This window comes from Mauremys mutica, chromosome 5, assembly GCF_020497125.1.
Source record: "Mauremys mutica isolate MM-2020 ecotype Southern chromosome 5, ASM2049712v1, whole genome shotgun sequence".
In the NCBI taxonomy this organism is placed as follows: domain Eukaryota; kingdom Metazoa; phylum Chordata; order Testudines; family Geoemydidae; genus Mauremys; species Mauremys mutica.
This window is the reverse complement of record NC_059076.1, coordinates 108,064,180-108,089,084: the sequence shown is the minus strand read 5'-3', so window position 1 is coordinate 108,089,084 and position 24,905 is coordinate 108,064,180. Positions and strand designations below refer to the sequence as shown.

The 24,905-nt window shown below is 40.4% G+C and overlaps 1 protein-coding gene across 1 annotated transcript in view; it reads left to right on the top strand.

The window, feature by feature from the left end:
* The window catches only part of STIM2 (stromal interaction molecule 2), a 135,722-nt gene that overhangs the window by 77,527 nt on the left and 33,290 nt on the right, over positions 1 to 24,905 (top strand). Inside the window, exon 3 of the mRNA XM_045019731.1 lies at positions 20,769 to 20,883. Coding sequence (XP_044875666.1) covers positions 20,769 to 20,883 — 115 coding nt within the window. The remainder of the gene's footprint in view (positions 1 to 20,768; positions 20,884 to 24,905) is intronic.

Genomic DNA, 24,905 nt, shown 5'->3' with positions numbered 1-24,905 from the left:
TTTATCCCATGCCTTTTTTGGGGGGGCACTTAAGGTTGTCAGGCTTCTGGTTTTCAACCAGAGCTCCCGGTCAAAGGGATCCTGGTGGCTCCAGTCAGCACTGCTGAGTGGGCTGTTAAAAGTCCGGTTGGCCGCCTACAGTAGAGCAGGCTGGGTGCCTTCATGGCTCTGCACAGCTCCCGGGAAGTTGTTAGCATCTCCCTCTGCCTCCTAGGCAGAGGGGCAGCCACAGTGGCTGTGCATGCTGCCTCTGTCCCAAGCACCAGCTCCACAGTTTTCATTGGCCAGGAACTACAATGGGCAGTGCGCACTCTGCAGAGACTGCCAAACTAGGTGCTGATTGTTTAGAAAATAACTTTAACGTGCCAATTACATATGCCCATCCCCATAGTGTCAGTTATCACCAAATTGACATAATGTTATAAGGTACTTAGATGTATTTTCCTGTAGTTTTCCTGCATTTTTACAGCAGTTCTTTTGGTGATCATACAGAAAAATGGCCTTGATTGTCTTCCAGAGAATGAAAGGGTTATATATATTTGCTGCGAACAGGAGGAAAGCAAACTTTGAGTGGCTGATTTAGACTAAGAAGGCCACACTACTCAGAATGTGAGACCACCTTAAATCATCTTGTCTAGAATCAAGAAGATATAGGTGGTGATAGAGAGCAAAATGATTCCTGTTCCTTTTTTTTAACCTTTTTTTTCTTTTTAAAATAATTTGTTTACTTAAAGTGGGCTCGGATGGGATGGGAATGAGAAATTTGTCCCAAGTCTGTGCACTTACTGCAGCATATGAGTTGTGATGATTATCCAGCATTGCAGTAGCTGTGCCAGTGTGATAATTTCTCCACATACTCCACAAACTAATCTGCTCACCAAGAGTGGTATCTCCAACAGGCTATCCCTGGCAAACTGCTGCAGTTGGGATGCCCTTTTGGGTAAAGTTAAAAGTACCTGTTCGGTTGCATTCCAGTCTTGTTACTAGTTTTGGTGCTCAATAGAGCCAGTAAATTATCACTGTCCATATACAGGCTTATGGCCTGACTTTCAGAGGTGCAGAGCGCTCGCAGTTTTCAGTGACTTCAAGTGGAGTTGTGGGTGCTGAGCACTTCTGAAAAATCAGGCCCATAATGAGTATTTATTTAAAATGAAACCATTCATGTCTTCTGAAAAATCGCTGACGCCCCCCAGCAAGAGAGAGAAGCTGGAACATAACGTGCCCAGGTTTTACTGCGTTTTTACAATAAATACATCAAAACTTTGAGGCTGTCTTTATAAACAACATAGAAAGAAGTGAAAGGTACAAGCATGCTTTGCTTTGTTGTCCACCATTAACTATATTACAGTATCATAGCATAATTAACAAACGTTTCTAATCTCCAGTCAATATACTTGTAATCACATATTTTTCATACTAAGATTTTTTTAATTTTCAGGACTTTCTCATGGTTTTTGGTTTCAGTTGTTACTGATTTTATTTAAGGTGTTTTTCTTTTGGCTAGTTTTTCTTGTAAGCAACTATTTTTTTTCTAAGAAACTTTTTAAAATTAATTGCATTGTTTTGATTTGAAATGAGTTATATGACAAGCCCTGAACAGTGACTTAATTCACCTTGGGGCAATAATATAGACATTGGTTACTGAATGGCAAATCATTCAAATACCCTCAATACTAGCGTGCAGTATGGCAAGTACTTGTACTGGTGCTGAGTGAACAGGAAGTTTACTTTATGGTGGACAAAATAAACAAGTATTAAAAAAAGGCTTAATTTATTTTTAATTGCCGTGTTTGTTCCTTAGTTTATATTTAAAAAAAAATCTTTTACTGAAAATGAAATGTTTTCTCTTTGGTAGCCTTCAATTTAAATTGAAAACTGTAATCCCTAATTACACAAAGCTTGTTTTCAGAATGATTTCTCATGAAAACGTTTACTTAGTGTCTACATCACAAGTTATTTGTTGATACTTCAGAGAACATTGTACAACTGGTTCATTATTTATATGGATAACAAGAATAATCAGAATTGTTAAAATAGGGATTACGTATAAAAGAAAAGCTTTGGAAGTGATAGAAATTCTCACACTTCAGGATCTGGGACGACTTCTAATGAGGGTTAGGAAGAGTCTTTCCCCATGGGAACGTTTTTTTCCACAACTGCTTTCTGCATAGTTTCTTGTACCCCCTTCAAAAATATCTTGTACTGTCCCCTGTCGAAGACAGTACACTGGAATAGATGGAGTACTATCTGATCCAGTATGGCAATTTCTGTGTTTCTGTTTTGTGGCAACCTTTAATTACAATAGCACTTCTGTGCAATACTGTAACTTTGCAGCTAATTTTTGTGTATAATACGGCAATGTTACTTTAAACTGTACAATTATCAGTTTTCTCTTTCTAGATTTGTATCACAAGGTGGTTTTGCTTTACTCATCTATTGTATTAATTCATGTTCCTATAATAAATGGCCCCAAACACTTTATTTTAGCTCACCTAGGTTTAAGTGATTATTTTAAATCACTTGGCCAAATTCAGTATTTTTCTTTGGGAGCAAGTCACTGATCTGATTTCAGAAATCATTGTAGGTGCAATGAGAGTAGAAAGCAGGTCAGGGAGGTTCAGATATTACTTTCTCTGTCTAGTGATTTGATATTAGGCTTCTGGAAACAGTTCTTAATTTTAGGCTTTTTGTGACCATTACATTCATCTGCATGGAATCTCTGTAGGTTGAATGTAAACATGAAAATACTGACAGTGAATAGTTTGCTAGTGTGTGACTGATGTTGCTAATCTGAATTTCTTCCCACAACAACGTTCTTAAATTGCTATGTGAAATTGTAAAATGGGTTAGGAAAGGTCATATTTGGTGAATAAAGGTCAAATCTGTTTTATTATATGTACTCAAACTATATCTTCCCCTCCCCCTTGCCCAACCCCTCTTCCCCCCCCCCCCCCGAAACCGGCTACATGTAATTACTGTCAACCTTAATCACAAAAAAAAGTACAGCAGAAATTATATACTTACACTTGCAAACAAATTTTTGGTTTTGTTTGAGTTTTCCCACTTTTAAAAAAATATTCAAAACATTGAAAATAGGGCGTGGCCTAAACAGGTTTTGTACTGTTACAACTGTCATCCAGAGGTGTGATTTTTTTTTTAATTTAATTTAATTTTTTTTTAAAGTGAGGTAAACCAGTGCAATCTCTAATGTAGATGTAGTTATACCAATATAACGGTTCCCTATTTAAAAGTACCAGTGAAATGGGAATTATGGAAATAGCTATACCAGTATGAAGCACCTTTATACTGGTACAGACACATTGACATGGGCAATGTACCACCTACAAGTACAATTGAAGTGGTACAACTTTCTAGTGTAGAGAAGACATTAGAGAGAGTAGCTGAGGTCTAAGCCAGGCAGATTTAAAATCAATGGGATTTGGGTGCCCTTTGCAAAATCCAAGCCAGTGCCCCTTTGGCACAACAAATTAACTTTAAACTCTATCCAGTTTAGCTCAGTGACAAATTATCCAATATGGTTCATGTATTCACTGCATGTGGAAGTGAGACTGCTCCTTGTAAAGATGTCCACTGTGTGTCATTGTCCTCAATGGGAGTGAAACCAGGGACTTCCATCAATTAAGGTGGCTGCTGTTTTCCTACACACTTTCCATTTTCTAGGGTGCACCTCATTTCCACTTGCAATTCTCTTCATTTCTGCAATGGAACTGAAGACAGGGTTGCCCTCAAAAAATTGCTATCTTGTAGTCTATATGGCTGGGGAAACTAGAGAGAAAACTGTGAGGAGGCTAGGAAATGTTGATGTAGGTTCTACCCACCGTTATTCTGTTGTCAACTGATCAGACATCACTGAACTAGTTAATTGTTAATAATTTTGACTTTTTTCAACAATATGTAATTCAGTTGTATTTTCTTTATTGTACCTTTTGTCATTTTTCACCAAAAGTGTTCTGGGAAAGGTGGATATTGGCAGGAGGAAACTCTGACTTTCCAATAAGTTTGGAACCCAAAAGTATTTAAGGAAATTCAGACATGCTCAAAATCATTTCTGTTATTTTCTCCAGAAATAGTTAAATCATACCAGAACTAAAAGGTTAAAAAGGTCCTATAAAAAAGGCAATTCTGGTATAACTTCAACTGATGTACCACTAGTGCGCCACTGCTATAAATATTTGTTTAGTCTCTTCCTAAACAATGTAAGTTGCATATGAAGTATTTTTACAGAAATATTTGTGCAATAGTTGCTAATTTTCTTTACCTTACTCTCATCTCCGCTAATCTTGTTGAATGGGTTGCCTTCCTTTTTGCTTGTAGACCAGGGCAATTCAGTCCTGTTGGATGGCCCCCAGGAGCTATATCAGCAGAATTTTTCCAAATTTGTGAAGACATTAACTTGTAGAAAACAATATAAATTCACATTAATGTAAAAGATAGCTACGTGATATGCATCACTTTTGTAATACACCTGAATCATTAAAATCAAAGTAGATGTAGCCCATAATGCCAAAGCATGGTAAGGATTGGCTGGATGAGAAGAGATTGGAATCCAAGAAATAAATGTTTTGGTAAATTAAAATATTCCACTGTTCCCTTCCATCTCTATTAATTCTGTTGAATCAGACATAGCAAGTTGAGAGGTAGACTGTAGGGAGGAAAAGACAGAAGGAATAGATGGCTTGCTTAGTTTTATATTTGTGCCATTTATATTCAAATATGGTTTGTGTTTCTTTTAAAATTAGGGGAATAATAGTCATCAGCCTTCTAAGCTATGGCTGTGGTGGTTTGGTCAGTAAGAAAAATTGTGAACTGCCCAGCAGTATTAGCCATAATCGGTAGAAGAGGCAAGATCAAAATCTATGGGCTTAGATGTGTGTGTGTCTCCTAGCCCAATATACTTGCTATAGACCAGACAGTAGTCTGTGAAGAATGTGTCTGTGTCTTGTACAAGAATTTTATCTGAGTTGTAGGCAGGGATTCAGTGCTGCTGCTAAGTGCTCAGGATGTCAGAATAAATAAAAATAAATTAAAATACCCCCTCAAATAAATTTAAAAATTAAAAAAAAATTTACAGTGTTTTTTAACATGACTTGGAAACTAACTTGTTTGCCCTGCTTGTATGTTACATCACGTTTTCCTGTTCTGACATCTGGCTTGTGTATTTACATTGTAAGCTCTTTAGGGCAAAGTCCACCTTACTCTGGGCAGTTTCTAGAATAATGACATCTCCAGGCCTTATGGTAATACAAATATTCATAATTTCAGGCTTCCCTCTCCTTGTCTGCCACATGGCTCTTGTCAGATGAATTGTATGAAGTGGCTCTGCAGAATGAAAGTTTCTAGATTTAATTTGCATAGGTAGTATAAATGTGCAAAGATGAGCTTTGAAGTAGCGTGGCGTTAGAACAGAGCTGGTAACTCTGTTAAAACATTGCAGGTTTTAATGTCCGCAGCTATGCCAGAATTCTGTACCTTTGCAATTGGTTTTAGTTTTGAATATCTATAGCAGATTGCACTTCACTTAACTGCTCTTGCATGTGGCAGTATAGATGTTTTCTTTTTAAAAGCCAAAGAATATCCTGACAGGGTGGGTGTGAAGGGACATTGGGAACACTATTTGTTCCTATCTCTATAGTAACATGCTTCCTTGGATTCTTTTCTCCGTGTGAACAGTTCCTGCTATGAATGAAAATCATGTTTAAAGCATGTAATAATTCTGTGTATCAACAACTTGGAGCACTACAACTTACTTTGCTGTTAAACATGATTATAAAACTGATCTTCATACCAGAGGTGTAGTAGGCATGGTCTTGACCCATGAGAGAATTTTGAAAACTGTCTGTATTTGTATAGGAGTGTTGTTCCAAAAAACCAGGATTTGAAAACAAACCTTAAATACTGGATACTCCTTTTTGGCCCAAACAGTTGCTTTAAAAGAACATTGCAGGTGTTTAGACTGTACAACTGAACAATCATTTATGAAATTTAAAAATATGTTCAAATCTTCTGCTTTCTGTTTTGTCTTATAACCTTTTGAACTATGGTTTACCTGTTAATATCATAAGCTGTAAACTGACACAGTGCCACGCAAATCTGTATAACAGACTAATAGACACTTTTTCTGATTCTCTTACGTGATTGGGAGGAACATAGTAATTTCCCTGCCAGAATGGAACATCTGCTGTGGAATCTGTAATCCAGCATAACCTTCTGATCACTCCTCCTTCAGCATCTCCTCCTTTTTTATCCTTCTTCCCCTTCACCCTGTGAAGGTACCACAAAGTGCTCCTTCACTCCCCCCCTCACCCCCCATTCCTCTACATCTTGTCCTTGGGTGACTTCATTCACTTGCATGGTTTCAGTTACTGTCTTTGTGTTGGTAGATTTGAGTCACCTACCTATGTCTGATCTGTGTCACTCTGTCCAGTCCTACATTTTATGCTAACCTTTCTTTTTAAAGGCGCTATAACCTTTCCTTTTAGAGGACTCACTGACCATTTGGAGCTAACATGGCTGAAACTGAGCTTCTTTCCTCCTAAACCTTTTGCACTCCCCCCATTCTCTATTCCTGTCAGCCACACACATCACTATTCTCTTTTCATCCCAGCCCCTAGCTGGGGGATCTTCTTTGACACTTGACTTTGCATGTCCAGGCTGGAAGACTCCTGCATCTCCTTCCTCTCACAACACAGCAAAAATCTGTCCTTTTCCTCACTCTCCTTCCATATACACATTTTGTTCTTAACCTTGTAATATTTAGTAGCACTTGGTGCTGAGCTGCCTGTTTGTGATGGAGATCTTCTTGGAGGACTAGAGAACATGGGCAGGAATGTTTTAAGTCTTTTAATGAGGGGATAGATATGCTGAATTTTTTCAGTACGGGAGCCCTATTCAGTATTGAGCATTTGCTGTTTAGCAAAAACACAAAATAATGTTTAATTAGTCCAACTAAATTTCTCTTAGCCTTGCTCAGATTTCGTTTTCTAGGATTGTTATAATCCAGTGAGTCCTCTTGGGGGGAAGGCGGGGGGGGGAAACCAAAAAAACCAAGGCATGTAGAACTGATATTTCTAGTGAGGAAAATTAAAATCTCTCCTACCCCATCCAACTTTATAGTAGACAGACCATTTAGGTCTCCTTGATACATCAGAAGAATAAAGGCTGCAAACGTTTTCTCCCTTTGCATATAATTTAAAGTGAAAGGAAAGCAGGGACTTATCTGTAATTACAGTGCAGTTCACGTGAGCACATGCACCATGAACATTTTTTGCCTAGTTTTGCATTTTGGCCTAGTAACATAAGGATATTCAAAGTTCCTGTATACGGTACTATTCTTACTCATCAGAAACATGAGCAAGGTACCCAAACAAGTGTATAACCCAGCTTGCTTTGGCAAACCCAGAGCAAGACTTTGACATAAGTGGAGTGCTTAGACTATAAAATTACTTGTCTACACTTGCCCTACATGCCATGCATATGTAGCTACATACTGAATTGAAAAGCTGTGTCCATACTGCGGTGCGTAGCCACATGTGAGAGTGAAAGGCTCGGCAGCAGGGAAATGCCCTGGCAGCAGGAAGCTGCCAAGCCCTTTACTTGCTGCTAGAGCCTTCTTCTGCAGCATCTTGTGGCAGTGAACGTCTCCAGCAGCCAGGAACTGCCAGAGCCTTTCACTGTGGCAAGGAAAGGCTCTGGCAGCAGAGAGGCAGTGGGAAACTAATAGCAGTGTAGATGTGTTAGGCAATTCTTGGGCATGCAGAAAGCCACATAGGGTACATATGCACAGGATTCAGGTGCGTCTTTACTCACCTAATCCGTGCCTCACTGTTTACGTTATTTATATCTTATCCCAGGGGTGCATGCAGTGTCTGTACTCCACACTGCCATAAGTGTAGACAAGGCATAGATTTGTATTACTATAGCACCTAGAAGCCTCAGTTAACAGACCAGGACCCCATTATGCTAGGCTTAGCACAGGCCAGCTAACTTTCTCTGTTTGTTGCATTGCAGGTTTCCTAGTGCTAGAGAACCTCCTCAATGCTAGCTGGCTTTAAAGTATAGCTCATTTAAGCTGTTTTGGTACTGTTTTGGTACTGGAGAGACTTAAGGAAGTGGAGAGAGAATGCTGACCCTGCAGTGTCTAACATCTGCACTCCACAATGTTGACTTCAATTCTATGAGGCTGGCTTCTTGGATTTGTATTTGTTTCTGAAGATTGAGTCCCCTGAAATGTAATAATTTCTGCAGCTATTAAACTAGTTTTCTTGGGCAGCTGGTTGGTATTTTAGGTCTCTCAAAATCATACCTTTCCATTGCCCGTTGCTGATTAGAGGCATACAAATACCCCAAATGTGGATTACGTTTTTCTCTCTCTCATTCCTGTCCCTTCCTTCCACAGTATATTCAGATGCAGCTTCTGGTAGATGATGGTCAAACATTTTAAAATGTTTTAAAAAAAATAAAATATTTAGAACAGCGTATAAGCCCTTCTGGAGAGGGTGGAATTTCACCATATTCTACTCTTTATACTGTTTTAGTTGAATTTTCTCTTAGTAGTCTGAGGGACTGCAGACATGCTCTTGCTTGAAAACTAAAAATTTGTCACCCCTTGCTTGTAAATTTATCTTCTGAGACATGTCCAGCAGGCCTTTGGTTTAGGATGATGCTGGCTAGAGGCAGTTCTGGATAAGTATTTGGGACCCGTTGGAAAGTGTAGATAACTAACCATAAGTGGTATGTGTGTAGTATTTTTGAGTTTTACCATGAGTTCATCCTGGCAGGTTGGATTCATGGTGTTAAAGGGTCTTCTGACCCTGCTTTGCCGCTAAAGCCTTAAAGGGGAGAGACCTGCCCTCTACTGGGGTCTGAGAGACAAATCTAGGAGAAGAGAAGTTTAAAGTTAAGGGGACCTAGACTACACAACAGTATCTTTTTTAAAGTATAGCTTTCAGTTTAAATATATGTGTACCGAAAAGAATCTTGTGCTTAATATGGTTATAAATGTGTTCAGTGGTGTTGCTCCATCATTATCTAATACTGTTTTTTCCAGAAGGGCTAACTAGTAAAAGAAAATGAAGCTGTGCAAATAATAATAATAAGAGATTATACCAATCTCCTAGAACTGGAGGGGACCTTGAAAGGTCATCAAGTCCAGCCCCCTGCCTTCACTAGCAGGACCAATTTTTGCCCCAGATCCCTAAGTGGCCCCCTCAAGGATTGAATTCACAACCCTGGGTTTAGCAGGCCAGTGCTCAAACCACTGAGCTATCCCTTCCCCCCAAAGCTTCTCCTGCAGTTGGCTAAAAGAATGTCACACACAGCCATACTGAAGTGAATTGCAAAGGGAGACAAAGTAGTTCCAAGATTTCAGTAACTTGACTTAATGATTCTGAAACACTGCTATATTATAGTTTTTCATGTATTACAGAATATACCCTTTATGGAGAGAATTATGGTAGTAAAATGTGAAACCCACATACTAGTACATGATGCACAAAGAATATTTAAGGAAGTCAATGTGACTTTACAGATGCATGCATGCTTTCAAAACTATTTGCCAATGAACTTTAATAACATCTTTCAGAGGCTAAGGATTAAAAGGTAATGCTGTCTTTTTATACCTTTGAGCAAGTTGTAAATTTGAGCTTACTCTTAGTATTGCGCTTCTCACTTAAACTATACTGTCCTGAAAACCAGCTAGGTAGTGGATGTAACATCGGATTAATGTGCCTGGAAAAACAAAACTGAAAATTGAGATTGATTGAATTGAACATGGACATTTCATAATACAATATAAGGATTGTTTTGGACTTGCTCTTGAAGGAAGGACTTACTGTATTCATTTTACTAGAAACCATATACCAACCTGAAGAAATTACTGCCATCAAACTTTGCTGTACTGATACTGAGTGTAGTGATTTTGCAGATTATGTTATTTCTTGATCTAAGGTTACCTACCAAAAGAATGTGTAGCTATTGGATTGTTAGTCTTTTTATTAAGAATAGAAGAACGGCCATACTGGGTCAGACCAAAGGTCCATCTAGTCCAGTGTCCTGTCTTCCAACAGGGGCCAATGCCAGGTGCCCCAGAGGGAATGAACAGAACAGGTAAGCATCAAGTGATTCATTCCCTGTCGCTCATTCCCAGTCTCTGGCACACAGAGGCTAGGGACACCATCCCTGCCATCCTGGCTAATAGACATTGATGGACCTATCCTCCATGAATTTATCTAGTTCTTTTTTGAACCCTGTTAAAGTCTTGGCCTTCACAACATCCTCTGGCAAAGAGTTCCATGGGTTGCATTGTGTGAAGAAATACTTCATTTGTTTTAAACCTGCTCCCTATTAATTTCATTTGGTGACCCCTAGTTCTTGTGTTATGAGAAGGAGTAAAATAAAACTTCCTTATTTACTTTCTCAGCACCAGTCATGATTTTATAGACCTCAATCATATCCCCCCTTAGTTGTTTCTTTTCCAAGATGAAAAGTCCCAGTCTTATTAATCTCTCCCCATACCGAAGCCGTTCCATACCCCTAATCATTTTGTTGCCCTTTTCTGAACCTTTTCCAATTCTAATATATCTTTTTTTGAGATGAACGACCACATCTGCACTCAGTGTTCAAGCGGTGGTTATACCACGGATTTATACAGAGGCAATATGTTATTGTTATGGCAGAAGGGGCAGGCAAAATAAAGTGTTCTAACTTTGATTTTTGCTAGTGGACCATTTTAAATGGAGGGCTCTGCATGATCTCTTGCTCCTGTCACCTTTTCCATGGATCCTCCTTGTATCTAGTTCACTTGGATCTTCATCTGTGGAGTTTGGTACCTGGCAGGGACAGACGATTCAGACGGTGGCTGCCTTGTGAAGAGAGGTGGAAGTGACAGAATTAGATGTGTCCATGAATGGTGGTCATGAGTAGGGATTGAGGGAGTGAAGGAAGATGGGCTTCTAGTGATGGGGAAGCTTGACTTTGTGGCACAAGGAGTAAGAAGCTGTTTCCCAGAACCCAGATATTGATACTTTGAAGATCGGCTGTACAAGGTGCTGAGTGGTGATAGAGAGGGGACAGAGTTCCCCTATTCTCTGCCTACAGAGCTTGAGCCCTAAATGCTTGTCTTGTCAGTGAAATGGCAAGAATGTGGTTTTTTTGTTTGTTTGTTAGTGTGGTTTGTCACTAGTTTGCAGTGCCACTGAGGCCAAAGTAACTCAAAGCTCTAGCAGTGGGAGATGTTTGAGGACTAGAATGTTTGGGAAGGATGGGTTTTTAATTCTTCAATTATGTGGGGGAGAACAACTGCTGTATTACGTAATTTTTTGGGGGGGTAAAAGGTGCCTAGATTATGGGGCAGATTTTCTGTGTGGATATATATATACGGAAGAATAGAGAAATCATTGGTAACTCTCCTCCTCAGAGTGGCTGGGTATTGGTGCTGGAAGAGATGTTCTGCTCCTGGCCTAACAGCTTCCTCAGGCCATCATTTCCAGCTGTCTGTGTATTTATAAGATGCCTCTCACCTTGGTATCCATTCACTGAATTGATTGGAGCAGTGGCGGAGTCCACTTGTTGTTGCCTTTGGGTTATTTTCCCTGAGTGGACTCTGCTATTTGGGGAGATCAAGAATTGTGGAGTTTTTGGAAAAAAGTGAAATCTGTGGAGTTGGGTGGGAGATTTAAAGCCATGAATATAGGTGCAAATAACTATATAGCACCTTCCTTTCAAGGAGGTTTTCCAGAGAACTGCATACTTGTTCTGTTAGGATCACTCGTTAAGCACTGAAATGTAGCGATCTCTAGGTTTGGAATGTAGCAGTGATTGCACATTAGCAATGCCACACAAGTCTCTGTGTTGTAAAGAAGAGGAAGTGGGTGGGGGAGAACTTCCTCAATTGAAATTACAGGGAGCATTTTAAATAGGTAATATGTTTACGCAGATTGAGTTTGTTCAGTAAATTGGGGCAACAGGTTAACATGGGTGAAAAAATTTAGCTACTAGAGAGGCAGATGTGGCTTTCACATGGGCATCTTCTCGTGATTCCTCTGTCATAGCACCCATAATCTGTTTCAGGGCACTGCTGAACCATTCCATGCATTTGCTGCTAAATTCCTAAAGAAAACATAACCCATGAACTGGTGAAAGTTGCAGGCCAGCCTCCCAATTTAAATTTGATAAACTGATTTCATGTCAACCAAACTTTGTCCGTTTCCCTTCTCAGCTGATAGCTTCCACTTGCCTTCACTGTCATCTACAGATGTGCCTGTCACCAGTTCCATATTTTTGGGCAAGGTATAATTCTCCTATTGAAATCACTGTCTCAGTGCCATCTCTAAAATCCTCATCTTCAATATTTACCATTCCCTGTTTGTGTAATGCAACTTGCTTCCATAAGACCTCCCCAAATTTCAGTGCTTCATGAAGTCTAGAGAGTTGTCTGGTTCTGTCACATGCAAAGTAGCCCGATAACATCTCTCTCTACCTCAAACATCTATCTCCATTTGCTCTCTGTTCTTTCTAGTGTCCAGTTCAAATTGTTCTCAAAATTGTTTAACTCAGTGACCTTTACTCCAACTGACCGTACATATGTCTCCTGCCTTTACTCTCTCCTCTCTTCTTGGCTAGCAATGACTGACGGCTCTCTTCCTCCACACATTTTTAATTACTAGATCTCTTGCACCTGATCAGTTTGCTGTATCATTTCAAATCATAGCTGAGAATGAAGTGTGTGTGTGTGTGTGTAGTATTTCCCCTCGCACTTACCTTTTAATTTTTATCGTACTGCTATTTTCTCTGTAGTTATTTAATTCTGCAGAGTGACGTAGAATGTAAGTTTATATGAAAGATGCAATGCAGAATAAAGCATCAATTTTATTATTAATAATTGACTTAGGAATAGACAGTTGCAAAGCAAGATTTCCGAGTCTGACCAATTAATGTAAAAAAAAAAGGATATTCTGCTCTAGGTAGTGGGCACAGTGACTTAAAAAGGTCGGTGTAATACTCCCACAGCTATTTCACTCCAAGTATTGAAAATTGGATAATACCAGGAACCATTCCAGCATATAAGATTTTTCAACTTAATTCATACTTGTCTATAAGGCTATAATACTGTAAAGCACACTCATGCTGCGACGAGTGACATTGATGTGCAATGCTGGTGTATTCTTAGTAAATTGAACTGGCTGGGGAGACCAACTTCTGTATTTTTCAATAACTACAGTTTATGGTGTCCTTAGTTCTTGACAGACATGCATGTAAATTCACTCTTTAATTTTTAAAAGTTTGTGTAAGAATATCCCTATAAACAATTTGTTTTAAAAAGTCTGGCTGTTTAAAAACCATGATCTTTATCGCTATCTCCCTGCTCCTCACCCAGTGGCTTTTTAGTCAACCACACTTTAAAAATAGTTCTCAAAAACCCATCTGTCCTCCTCAATGTGATGCACAAAAAACCCCCCTCAGCAACAGAACATAGCATCTTAGCAGGCCACAATACCAGGAAGCTCTTTACGCCTCATGCAGCTGTCTTTGTCCGCTTTAGATCAACTGTGTTTATGTTTTGTGGGTGAAAATTGGAGTAGTACTAAACAAGGCAGAAGCAAACTACAAAACAATAGATAAAAGCAAAGGTTGCTGCAGGCAAGGCAGGGAGAGTAAGTACTGATGTGAAGTCCTTTAACCCTAGGCGAAGAAATAAACAGCTCAAATGGAAAATTGAGGGTTTATCCAAGCAGCCACACCCTTCGCATTAAAGCCAGTTTATTTTCTCTGTAGCATTTACCAAGGGTTACTTTTTTGTCTAACCAACCACAGTATTTTTCTCATGGAAACGGGAGTTGGATTAGAAGATTGTGAAGGGAGGGTTCCACAAGAGGATAGCTGTCCTTAAGAAGTTGTCAAGAAAAGGCAAAAGTTAAACAATCTGTCAGCGAGGTTAGTGTAGTTCATGCTGAAGCAACTGACCTCCTGAAGGCAGCTGCCATTAGGTACTTTCTCCATCTGCATGACGCTTTTCTAAAGAACATTTCTTTTATTCCTTAAATATAAAACTGTTGTAGGCTTTTGTGCTTTAAAAATAGAAGCACTTAGTTTTTCCTTTGATTCATAATATAGCTATGGATTTTGATTTGGGATTTAGCAGTCATCTCTGCCTGGTGTTCCTTCACCTTCCTCAGCATTCTTGGAAAAGGACAAAAGTCCCATTCAAACACCTGTGTGCTTTGGTATCAAGGGAAGTCAGTGCTGCCAGAGTGGAGCATATCTGCTGAAACATGAAATAATTCAGGCTCTGTTTGATGGGAATCAGTTGGTATCAGTTGAACTCACCTGCAGCCTTGTTGCTCTTCTATAAAAAGACCACCCGGAGTGACAACAGGTGAACTCTTCCAATTAGCCTGTGCAGAGAGATTCTGAAAATAGAAATGGATTTGGTCTCCTTTTGGCTTTATATATGTCTCTGTATCTGAACTGTTGCACAGGACAAAAACTTGTGAAGAAGCAGGGCTTCCCATGGCCACAAGTTGGGTCAATGATCGAGCAAACTGATGCTGTCTGTTCAGAAGGGGATCATGTCCTCTTGCCCAAGAGGGGGAGCCCAAGTAAGTGCCCCATCCTGAGAGACTGACGTGTAAGAACATAGGAGAATAAGAACAGTCATGCTGGGTCAGACCAATGGTCCATCTAGGCCAATATCACATCCTCTGACAGATGTTTCAGAGGGAATGAACAGAACAAGGCAGTTATTGAGTGACCCATTCTTTATTGTCCAGTCCCAGTTTCTGATAGTCAGAGGTTTAGGGACACCCAGAGCGTTGAGTTGCATCTTGGCTAATAACCACTGATGGACCTATCCTGTATGAACTTATCTAATTCTTTTTTGAACCCTGTTATACTTTTGGTCTTCACAGCATCCCCAGCAACAAGTTACATAGGTAGACTGCGTATTATTTAAAGAAACACTTACTTTTGTTTGTTTTAAACCTGCTTCCTATTAATTTCATTGGGTGACTCCTAATTCTTGTATTATGTGAAGGGGTAAATAACACTTCCTTATTCACTTTCTCCACAAGATTCATGATTTTATAGACTTGTATCACATCCCCCTCTTTTTTAAACTGAAGTCCCAGTCTTTTTAATCTCTCCTCATATGGAAGCTTTTTCATAACCCTAATAATTTTTTTTGCCCTTCTCTACACCTTTTCCAATTCTAAGATATTTTTTGACTTGGGGTGACTGTGGGCATGGATTTATATAGTGGCATTGTAATATTTTCTGGCTTACTGTCTATCTTGTTCCTAATGTTCTGCTTTTTTTACTACTGTACATTGAGCAGATGTTTTCAGAGAACTATTCCTCTGACTCCAAAATCTTTCTAGTCATAACAGCTAATTTAGACCCCATCATTTTGTGTGTATAGTTGAGATTATTTTCCAATGTGCATTATTTTGCATTTATCAGTGTTGAATTTTGTCTGCCGTTTCATTGTCCAGTCACCCAGTTTAGTGAGATCCCTTTAACTCTTTGCAGTCAGCTTTGGACTTAAGTATCTTGAGTAATTTAGTGTTGTGTGCAAACCTTGTCGCCTCACTGTTCACCCCTTGTTTCAGATCACTTATGAATATGTTGAACGGCACAGGTCCCAGTACAAATCCTTGGGGGGGGGGGCTGTTATTTACCTCTCTCCATTGAGAAAACTTGCCATTTATTCTACACCTCATTTCATGTCTTTTAACCAGTTACTGGTCCATGAGAGGACCTTACTTTTTATCTCATGACGGCTTCTTTTGCTTAAGAGCCTTTGGTGAGGAACCTTATCTGAAAGTTGAAGTACACTATATTGACTGGATCACTCTTATCCATGAATTCCCTCCCACCCCCCAAAGAGTTCTTATAGATTAGTGAGGCATGATTTTCCTTTACAAAAGCCACATTAACTCTTCCTATAGTTTAAGCAATCTCCTGGTACTTGAGTTAGGCCCATAATAGTCAGATCGACTCTGGAGCCTTTTTTAAAAATTGGTTTCACGTTAGCTATCTGCCAGTCAGCTGGTACAGAAGCTGATTTAAGCCATAGGTTACATGCCACAGTTCTGCAATTTGAGTTCCTTCAGAACTCTTGGATGAATGTCATCTGGTCCTGGTGACTCATTACTGTTTAATTTATCAATTTGTTCCAAAATGTTCTCTATTAACACAGACTGGGACATTTTCTCAGATTTATCACCTAAAAAGAGAGGCTCAGGTGTGGGAATCTCCCTTGTGTGCTGTTCAGTGAAGACCAATGCAAAGAATTCATTTAGCTTCTCTGCAATGGCTTTGTCTTCCTTGAGTGGTCTTTTAACACCTTGATCATCTACTGCCCCACTGATGATTTGGTAGGCTACCTGCTTCAGATGTACTTAAAAAAAATTTTTTTTCCTGTTTAGTTTCACCCTTGGCTTGCCAGAGTTTATGCTCCTTCCTATTTTTCTCTGTAGGAGTTGAGTTCCAATTTTTAAAGGATGTATTTTGGCCTCTTTTACTTTGTGTAGCCCTGGTGTCATATTTTTGATCCTCTTACTGTTTTTGAATTTTGGGTATATTTGTAGCTTGAATCTGTATTATGGTACTGTTTAAAAGTTTTCCTGCAGCTTGCAGGCATTTCACTCTTGTGAACTGTTCTTTTTTTAATTTTTGTGTATTTATCTTCCTCTTTTTTTTGGTGTAGTTCCCCTTTTTGAAGTTAAATGCTACCGTGATGGGTTTCTTTGCTATTTCCCCCCTTGCAAGTCTGTTAAATTTAATTACATTATGGTCGTTGTTGCTGAGCAGTTTGGCTATGTTCAATTCTTAGACCAGATCCTGTGCTCCACTGAGGATTAAATCAAGAATTGCCTCTCACATTGTGGGTTCCAGGACTGGGTGCTCCAGGCATCAGTCATTCATGGTGTGCAGAAATTTTATCTCTGCATCACATCCAAAACGTCTGTTAGTCTATAAGGTGCCACAGGACTCTTTGCTGCGATCCTGCAGAGGTGACACGTACCCAGTCAAAATAGGGATAGTTGAAATTCCCATACTGTTGTTGTGCTTTTTGCTTTTGTAGGCTCTAATTTCCCTGAGCATTTCACAGTGATTTCAACATCCTGGTCAGATTAAGTATATTCTGATAGCTATACTCTTATTGAAACATGACATTTATATAATAGAGATTCTATGGTACAGTTTGATTTTTATGAAATTCATAGAATATCAGGGTTGGAAGGGACTTTAGGGAGGGTCATCTAGTCTAACCCCCTGCTCAAAGCAGGACCAATCCCTAGATAGATTTTTTTTCCCCCAAATCCCTAAATGGCCCCCTCAAGGATTGAATTCATAACCCTGGGTTTAGCAGGCCAATGCTCAAACTACTGAGCTATCCCCCGCTTCTTTCACATACAGTGGTAGTGCTCCACCCACAAGACCTACTGTCATTCCTACATATTTTGTATCCCGATATTACTGTGTCCCATAGATTATCATCATTCCACTAAGTTTCTGTGATTCCTGTTATATCAATATCCTCATTTAATGCCAGGCACTAAAGTTAATCCATCTTAGACTTGTAGCATTTGTATGCAAGCACTAATACAATTTGTCAATATTTAGTTATCTGCCTTCATGTGATGTTATTGAATGGGACTCTTTTTTTGGTTTGTTTTTTCCATTTGTCTATTTCTCTTCAGTTTCTGCCTGTATTTTATCAACTTCTATCCCCTCCTCTTTACTAGGATATACAGTATCCCCTTTAATAAATCCTCCCCTAACAGGCGTCCCTGTCTGAACCATGTGCACCTTCACCCCTGTTGGCTTTCCCCCAGTCCTCAGTTTAAAAACCTTTCTTCCACCTTTTTAATTTTACAGTTCAGCAATCTGATTCTGTTGGTTTAGTTGGAGCCCATCTTTCCTGTGTGGGCTCCTCCTTTCCCTAAACCTTTCCCAGTTCCTAATGAACCTAAATCTTTTCTCCAAACACCATTCTTTCATCTATATTAAAAGGAACCACGAAAGCGTAGGGAAGGGGAAAGTCACCGTGATGCGTGGCAAATGAGGAACTATAATAGGAGTGATAGAATTCCTTCAGGAAACAGTAACCGTTTGGCCAAAAGTGAAGATTGTAGGGACCGAAGGGGCAGATTCTCTGACAGGCCACGTAGTGGTCCAAAGGATACAGAACTGCTCTGATCAGAGTGAGGGGGACAGCTAAGAGTTGAGACAAAGTTCAGCAAGGCTTTCATTGTTCAGTGTGGAAGAGCCTGAGATGTTTGCTTGTTTCTACAATGAGATATGGCAATTGACCTCAACCCCAGAGGAAAACCTTTCCCTGGATGCAACCTCAGTGATGTCTATGTCTTTGACTCCATTTCTCTTTGTAGGATGTCAGAGCAGGAATTTGCACAGGGAAATTGCTTGCTGGCAATTGCTCCTGTCACAGACCTCCTTTTCTCCCATTCTACATTGTATCTTCTTGCAAAGCCCTGCTGCCTTGTAGTTTGTATCTTTCTCCTGATTTCTTTTCTCCCTCCAGAAGTGTTTGGTCTCAGGGTAAAAATGGGCAGACTGGGCCCTGGTACAAAGGGCTTAAATGAGAGATTCTTTCCCCATGGCCAGATTAAAGGTACCCTCCCTTGGGTACCTCACTGCGTCACAGCCCTGCTGCCCTGCACTGTGTTATTTCCCTCTTGTCCCCTGCTTGGGGTTTTAGTGGTAGAGTGCCCCCATGACGAACTCGTCTTATCGTGAAGAAGGGAGGACTCTACCTGCACCCTTGTGCAGAGGACATACAGCACAAGAGGACTGTGCAGAGTACTCGCCACCTCAGTATAGCTTTGAGGTGTCAGTAGTGAGGTTACAGTCTGGGGTTTGTTTTACAGAGATGTCAGCCTGTTTGGTACCATGGCTCAAACACAACTAAAAATCCTTTAACCTTTTATTAAAGATAAAGAAAAGGAGAAACAGTGTTTGAAATGTCAAGTATAAAGTATCACTTTCATTTTAATAGCATTTCTTGTTCCCTTTCCCCTTAGCTGGAGAGAGTTTTCAGAAGGACAACTCCCTTTGTTTTACAGTCCTAGATGGTATAAAAATGATAATAGTTCCTCTTTTGTGGAAAAGAGACGTTATTTGAGATGGGCTAGAGCTGTTGTTATAGCTGCTGATGTTCAAGTCCGATCCCATTTCATGATAGCTGCTGATTGGGATTCAGCTGAATCTGGTAGACCAGAGGTAGTCAATAGGCGGACCGCATGCCAAATCTGGACTCTCATGTGCTTTTGAACAGACCTTGAAATCTTTTAATGTACTTATCATTTTTTTTAAATTATTTTCTCTGGATTCTGGACCTTGACTATACCTTGACCAAGAACTTTGGACCTTGACAAAAAATAAGACTACCCTTGTGGTAGGGGTCCCGATTCATCTGGATACCTCTCTCTGGCCAGGGCATCTTTCAAGATCACAGGGAATGAAGGCCCGGGCTCCCAGGATATAGTGGTGGTGACAGCCATGATGGTGAAGTTTGCTTCAGTAGCCTCTGTCTGTTCTTCCCCATTGTTCTCCCCCCCACTTCCCCCTGAGTCTTTCTTTAAAGATCCATTAAGGGAACGATGGTTGGAATAGCCTGTGTCTGCATTGTTTTTGCACCAATTAGACCTAATATCCAACAGCAATTTTGGCTCATTAATTTCAGATTTCATATCATCTGTTTTTACCAAGCATGATTTTAACATAGTCCATGAATCATATTAACTTGGCTCTCCATGTTTTGACTAATTTAGTTTTTCTGTCTCTCTTTCATACATGTTCCCACCAGCGTTTATTATTGATTATTGTAATGTTTTATGAACTTTCATATGCTTAGGGTAAACTTGTAGGCCAAATTATCACAACAGCCCTCACCTTAATTTTTCTTGGTTGTACATGTCTGGTAAATGTTTTTAGTACCTAATTACTAGTGACTTTGAAGTATTAAACTAAATGACTGTGGTACACATAAATGAGCAATATACACTGATAGATAGGATCCCACTTTTTAACAATTTTTATGTGCTTATTAACATTCACGTTACGATTTTGCCAAAGGCTTCCCGTACATTATTGCCAATTGTAAGTTTACTATGTACTATTTATGTGTGTAGAATATAACCATTCTCTTGATCATGCATCACAATAAAATAAACCCACGGCTGAAGATGAATTGTATGTTAACAACTAGATTTAATGAGGCAGAACGTGATCTTTTGGTGTCTAGTCATAAGACTTTGAGAGGTGGGAGAAAGCTAACTATTAGTTTCATTTAACTGATATAATGGGATTCAAGATGGACAAATAACTGCTGGTTTATAAAGCACTGGCACACTTTCAAACCCTATCATGTGGGCTTGCCTTCAGACAGGTGAATGTCCATAGAATATAAAAGCATGAGATAGAACTTGTTTGGGATGTTTGTGGTGACTAGCTGTTAATCTTTGGAGTATGTTAACCACACACTTCAATTTGACTAATATCCTCACAAGTGCAACATTGTTTTCCCAGGGTTTATTACATTCCAATTCAAAATTTATAAGAATGTTGAATTAATTATGTAGGTTGACTACTTTAGAAGCTTAACTAAATAGTGCCATTTGTACAGGGCAGATGCAAAAAGCATGTCTACTGATCTACTTCCAGTTTCCCTGTTAAGAACTAGGCTTGTTTACTGTTAAAATTTAATCAAACTTTCTTTTCTTCCTCAGTTTATCAGAGAAGACATGAAATATAAAGATGCTTCCAATAAACACAGCCATCTGCACAGAGAAGACAAACATATCACCATTGAGGATCTGTGGAAACGCTGGAAAACCTCTGAAGGTAGGAGTCAGGAAATATACCATTTCCAGATCCATGTCATGGTTTTTTTAGGTGGCACAGTACTAAATCCAGGCTTGCTTGAAGTAAAGATGATATTGAGATAAATGTGGTTGCAACTATTGGCATTAAATGACATATAGTTAGGGCCTTACCAAATTCATGGTCCATTTTGTTCAATTTCACAATCATGGGATTTAAAAAATCATAAATTTCAGGATTTCAGCTATTTAAATCTGAAATTTTAGTGTTGTAACTGTAGGAGTCCTGACCCAAAAAGGAATCATGGGGGGTTGGCAAGTTTATTGTAAGGGGGGGGTTTGCAGTATTGCTACCTTTGCAACTTCACTGCTGCTAGCGGTGGCAGTCAGAGCTGCCTTCAGATCTGGGCAGCTGGAAAGTGGTGGCTGCTGGCCAGGAGCCCAGCTCTGAAGGCAGAGCCGCCACCAGCAGCAGCACAGAAGAAAGGGTAGCAAGATATGGTATTGCCACCCTTACTGGAACAGAGATGGGTTTAACATTTCAGCCAACTACTGAACGGACCATCCTCAATTAGAACAAGTGCTATTAATCAGAGACCTCAAACACCTATTTAGCACCACCTTGACTCACCACCCTCACTTGAAGAAATAGAAAAGGCAATCACTTTGAGCTCAGGAAAGTCCTCGGGCAGAGATGGAATACCGGCAGAAATATATAAATCTGCAGGTCCAAAAAGTGGTGGTAACACTCCAGAAGATGCTTATTAACATCTGGGACAGTGAAGAAATGCCACAAGACTTCAGAGATGCCACAATTATTCCTTTATTTAAAAATAAAGGCAGCAAAATGGTCTGTGATAACTACCATGGGATATCTCTCCTATTTGTCACTGGAAAAATCTTTGCTTGTGTCCTTTTGAACCGACTGATTTCATCTGTTTCAGAAGCCAATCTACTTGAGACTCAGTGCGTATTCAGACCTGGTTGTAGCACCATAGACATGATTTTCAGTATCAGGCAAATACAAGAAAAAGGTATCAAACAAAACATGAATCTGTTCAGTGTTTTCATCTATCTGACAAAAGCATTTGATACAATCAGTAGAAAAGGATTATGGATGATCCTCAGCAAACTTGGTTGCCCACCAAAACTGGTAAAGATCATTCGTTTATTTCATGAGGGGATGCAAGGTCAAGTACTTTTTAACGGAGATCTCACTGACTTCTTTCCCATTTCAAATGGAGTCAAACAAGGTTGTGTCCTTGCCCCTGTGCTGTTCAACCTCTTCGTCACCCAAGTTCTCAACCATGCTACAGATGGGCTCAACAGACGCATGTACATGAGTAATCTGGATTCAGAGCAGGATAGGGAATTGAAACCACTTTAGTGGCACTGATGGATGATCTCCTCCTGCCAGTGAATAGAGGGCAGTCATTCATTCTCATCTTCCTGGACTCCTTGCAGCTTTCACCTGAGAGAAATGGCAACAGTCCAGGGTAATGTGCTAAAAGGGTATGAGCCCCTCCTAGAGAGAGACAGCCAATTCCCAAGGATGGGAAACTGTACCTCTACCTCAAGCCCCCTCACCTGTAGAATCCCACAAGGATACATTTTTTTCACCAGTCCTATTCAACATCTACATGCAACTACTAGAGGAAGTGATTAGACATGAATTCAAGTGCCGGCATACATAGATGAGACAAAGCTCTGCTTATCCTTCACCACACCACTACTACTAAGATAGCCCAATGCCTGCACGAGACCAGCTCATGGATGAACAGCAGCTGGCTGAAGCTGAACCAGAATAAGAGAGATGATGATGGTGGGCAAAGCATTTTGAGTAATTTGCCACCATTATATGATCTCCTTTGGTTGAAGGTACCACTCATGCCTGATCAATCTGGTCAGTGGTTTAGGAGTAGTCTTGGATTCCTTGTTGATACAAAGCTCTCACATAGCAATGTTCGCAAGTAACACGCCATCATCTCTGATTGGCTTGCACTTAGGAAATTCCCAAGTAGTACAGAATACTCAAGTGTGTCTCTTCAGCAGTGTGGGCTACCGCGAGCACGTCAGATCTGTCCTCCTCTCTCTACACTGGCTTCCCATAGGATATTGAATCAAGTTTAAGGTCTCAGTCTTTATCTTCAAGGCTCTCCATTGCCTGGGCCCGGGATACCTAAAGCCCTGGGATGAAGACCATGGTTGACAGCTTTGTTCCTCTGACACTAGGGAATTCTCTACAATAAGGGTAAATCTCATCTGTGCAGGACAGAGAACTTTCTTGGGGGCTGGTTTGAGACTGTGAAATTACATTACTTACTTTGTCTGGCTTCGTTATGAACTTGCTCAGGAATTTGAAATTTGACATTGGCCAGTAGTAGGCTTGAGCTGATTTATCTGTTTAGTGCAATTGCTGTGTGAATAAGTCTTACCCTCTTTGTCAGCTTTTTTTTCTAGTTGATTCAAGCTGCTGTCGTGTGAGGTCATTGTCATGGAAGAAGAGATCTGTTAGGTAGCTAGCTCCAGTACAAGCAGGTCTCTGAAAATCAGTACAGCAGCCTTGAACTAGACCCTGCTTAATGGGGAGCCAAGTGCAGTGAGTAATGAATCAGGGTGATATGTTTCTGGTAATATGTGCTGGTGAGCAGGCAACCTGTTGCATTATGTAACAGTTGTTGTTCCCTCAGGGCATTGGGCTTCATTCCTAACTATAAGAAACTGCAGCAGTTCTTCTCTCCTTTCTTGATACACAAAGATTACGTCAAGTCTGGCAATATTAGTAGTAGAGCTTTTTTTTAGAGGTTAAATAGGAGGGCTGGTTATATGTCATGATTTGTGATAGGCTGCCTTGCTTTGGACTGGCATTGAACAGCAAATGTTCTTGCGGCAACTGGAAATAAACGACATACCAGAGAGAGATGCTTTGGTTGCCTTTCACATTCTTGATCGATGCCGGTCTTGGGTTTTAAATATCCAGACAGTGGAAATGCACACAAGCCAAACATTGCTAAGGATGCATTACATGACACCGAATTCCATTCCAGACAGAACTAATACAATATTTCAAACACCATTCTTGGGAAGAGGAAACTGAACTATCTTTTGTAATATTAAGCCATTGAATATATGAAATATCAGGGTCACTTAAACTAAATTGTTACTCCATTCAGCTCCCTTTTCTGTCATTTTCTTTGCTCTTGGTCAGAGCCATCCCTAGAGTATGGCAAATTGGGGCAACCACCCTGGGCTCCATGCTTTGGGGGACCCTGCGCTTTGTGAAGAGGCAGGTGGGGAGGTGAGGCGATGGGTGTGGGGGGGGCAAAGAGAAGCCTCCTCTCTCCCCAGTGCCTCCTGCCCATCGGCAGGCCCCACTGATCAGCACCTTCCCCTCCCTCCCAGCACCTACCACCGATCAGCTGTTTTGCTGCATCTAGAGGCACTGTGGGGGAGAGGAGAGGAGCAAGGGCTCAGTGCGATCGGGGGAGGGGGTGGAACCAGGTGGGGCAGGGGTGGGGCCTTGGGGGAAGGAGTGGAATGGGGGTGGGGCCTGGGCGGAGCCAGGGGGAGCACTCCCCAGCAGATAGAAACTTGGCACCTATGTCCAGGGCCCCACCCCCTAGGGATGGCCCTGCTCTTGGTATTAGAACATATGCTAGTAGCAGCAACATGTCCTGTACTGGTGCTCTCTATGGCAGTGCTTGCTAAATGAAAACATGCTCTATAAATTCTACTGAAAGTCCTGTGACATACATGGCTTATGTCAGATAAAGTTCATGTTTCTCTGGTATTCTGCCCAGAGTTTCAGGGAGACATGGGTGGACAGAATTTTATGGCTTCACATGGTTCTGGTGTCATTCTCCTTTTGCTACATACTGACACCATCTGGTTTAGTGTCTTACCCCAGAAAGAAATGGGGGAGAAGGTAAATCCCATGGACCCCGAATAAATAGCTAATGTGACCATAAGAGAAACTTCTTCTAGGCTATGCAAGGGTATCTATAGTAGATAGACTATATAGGAGAACAGTCTGCAATATGATAA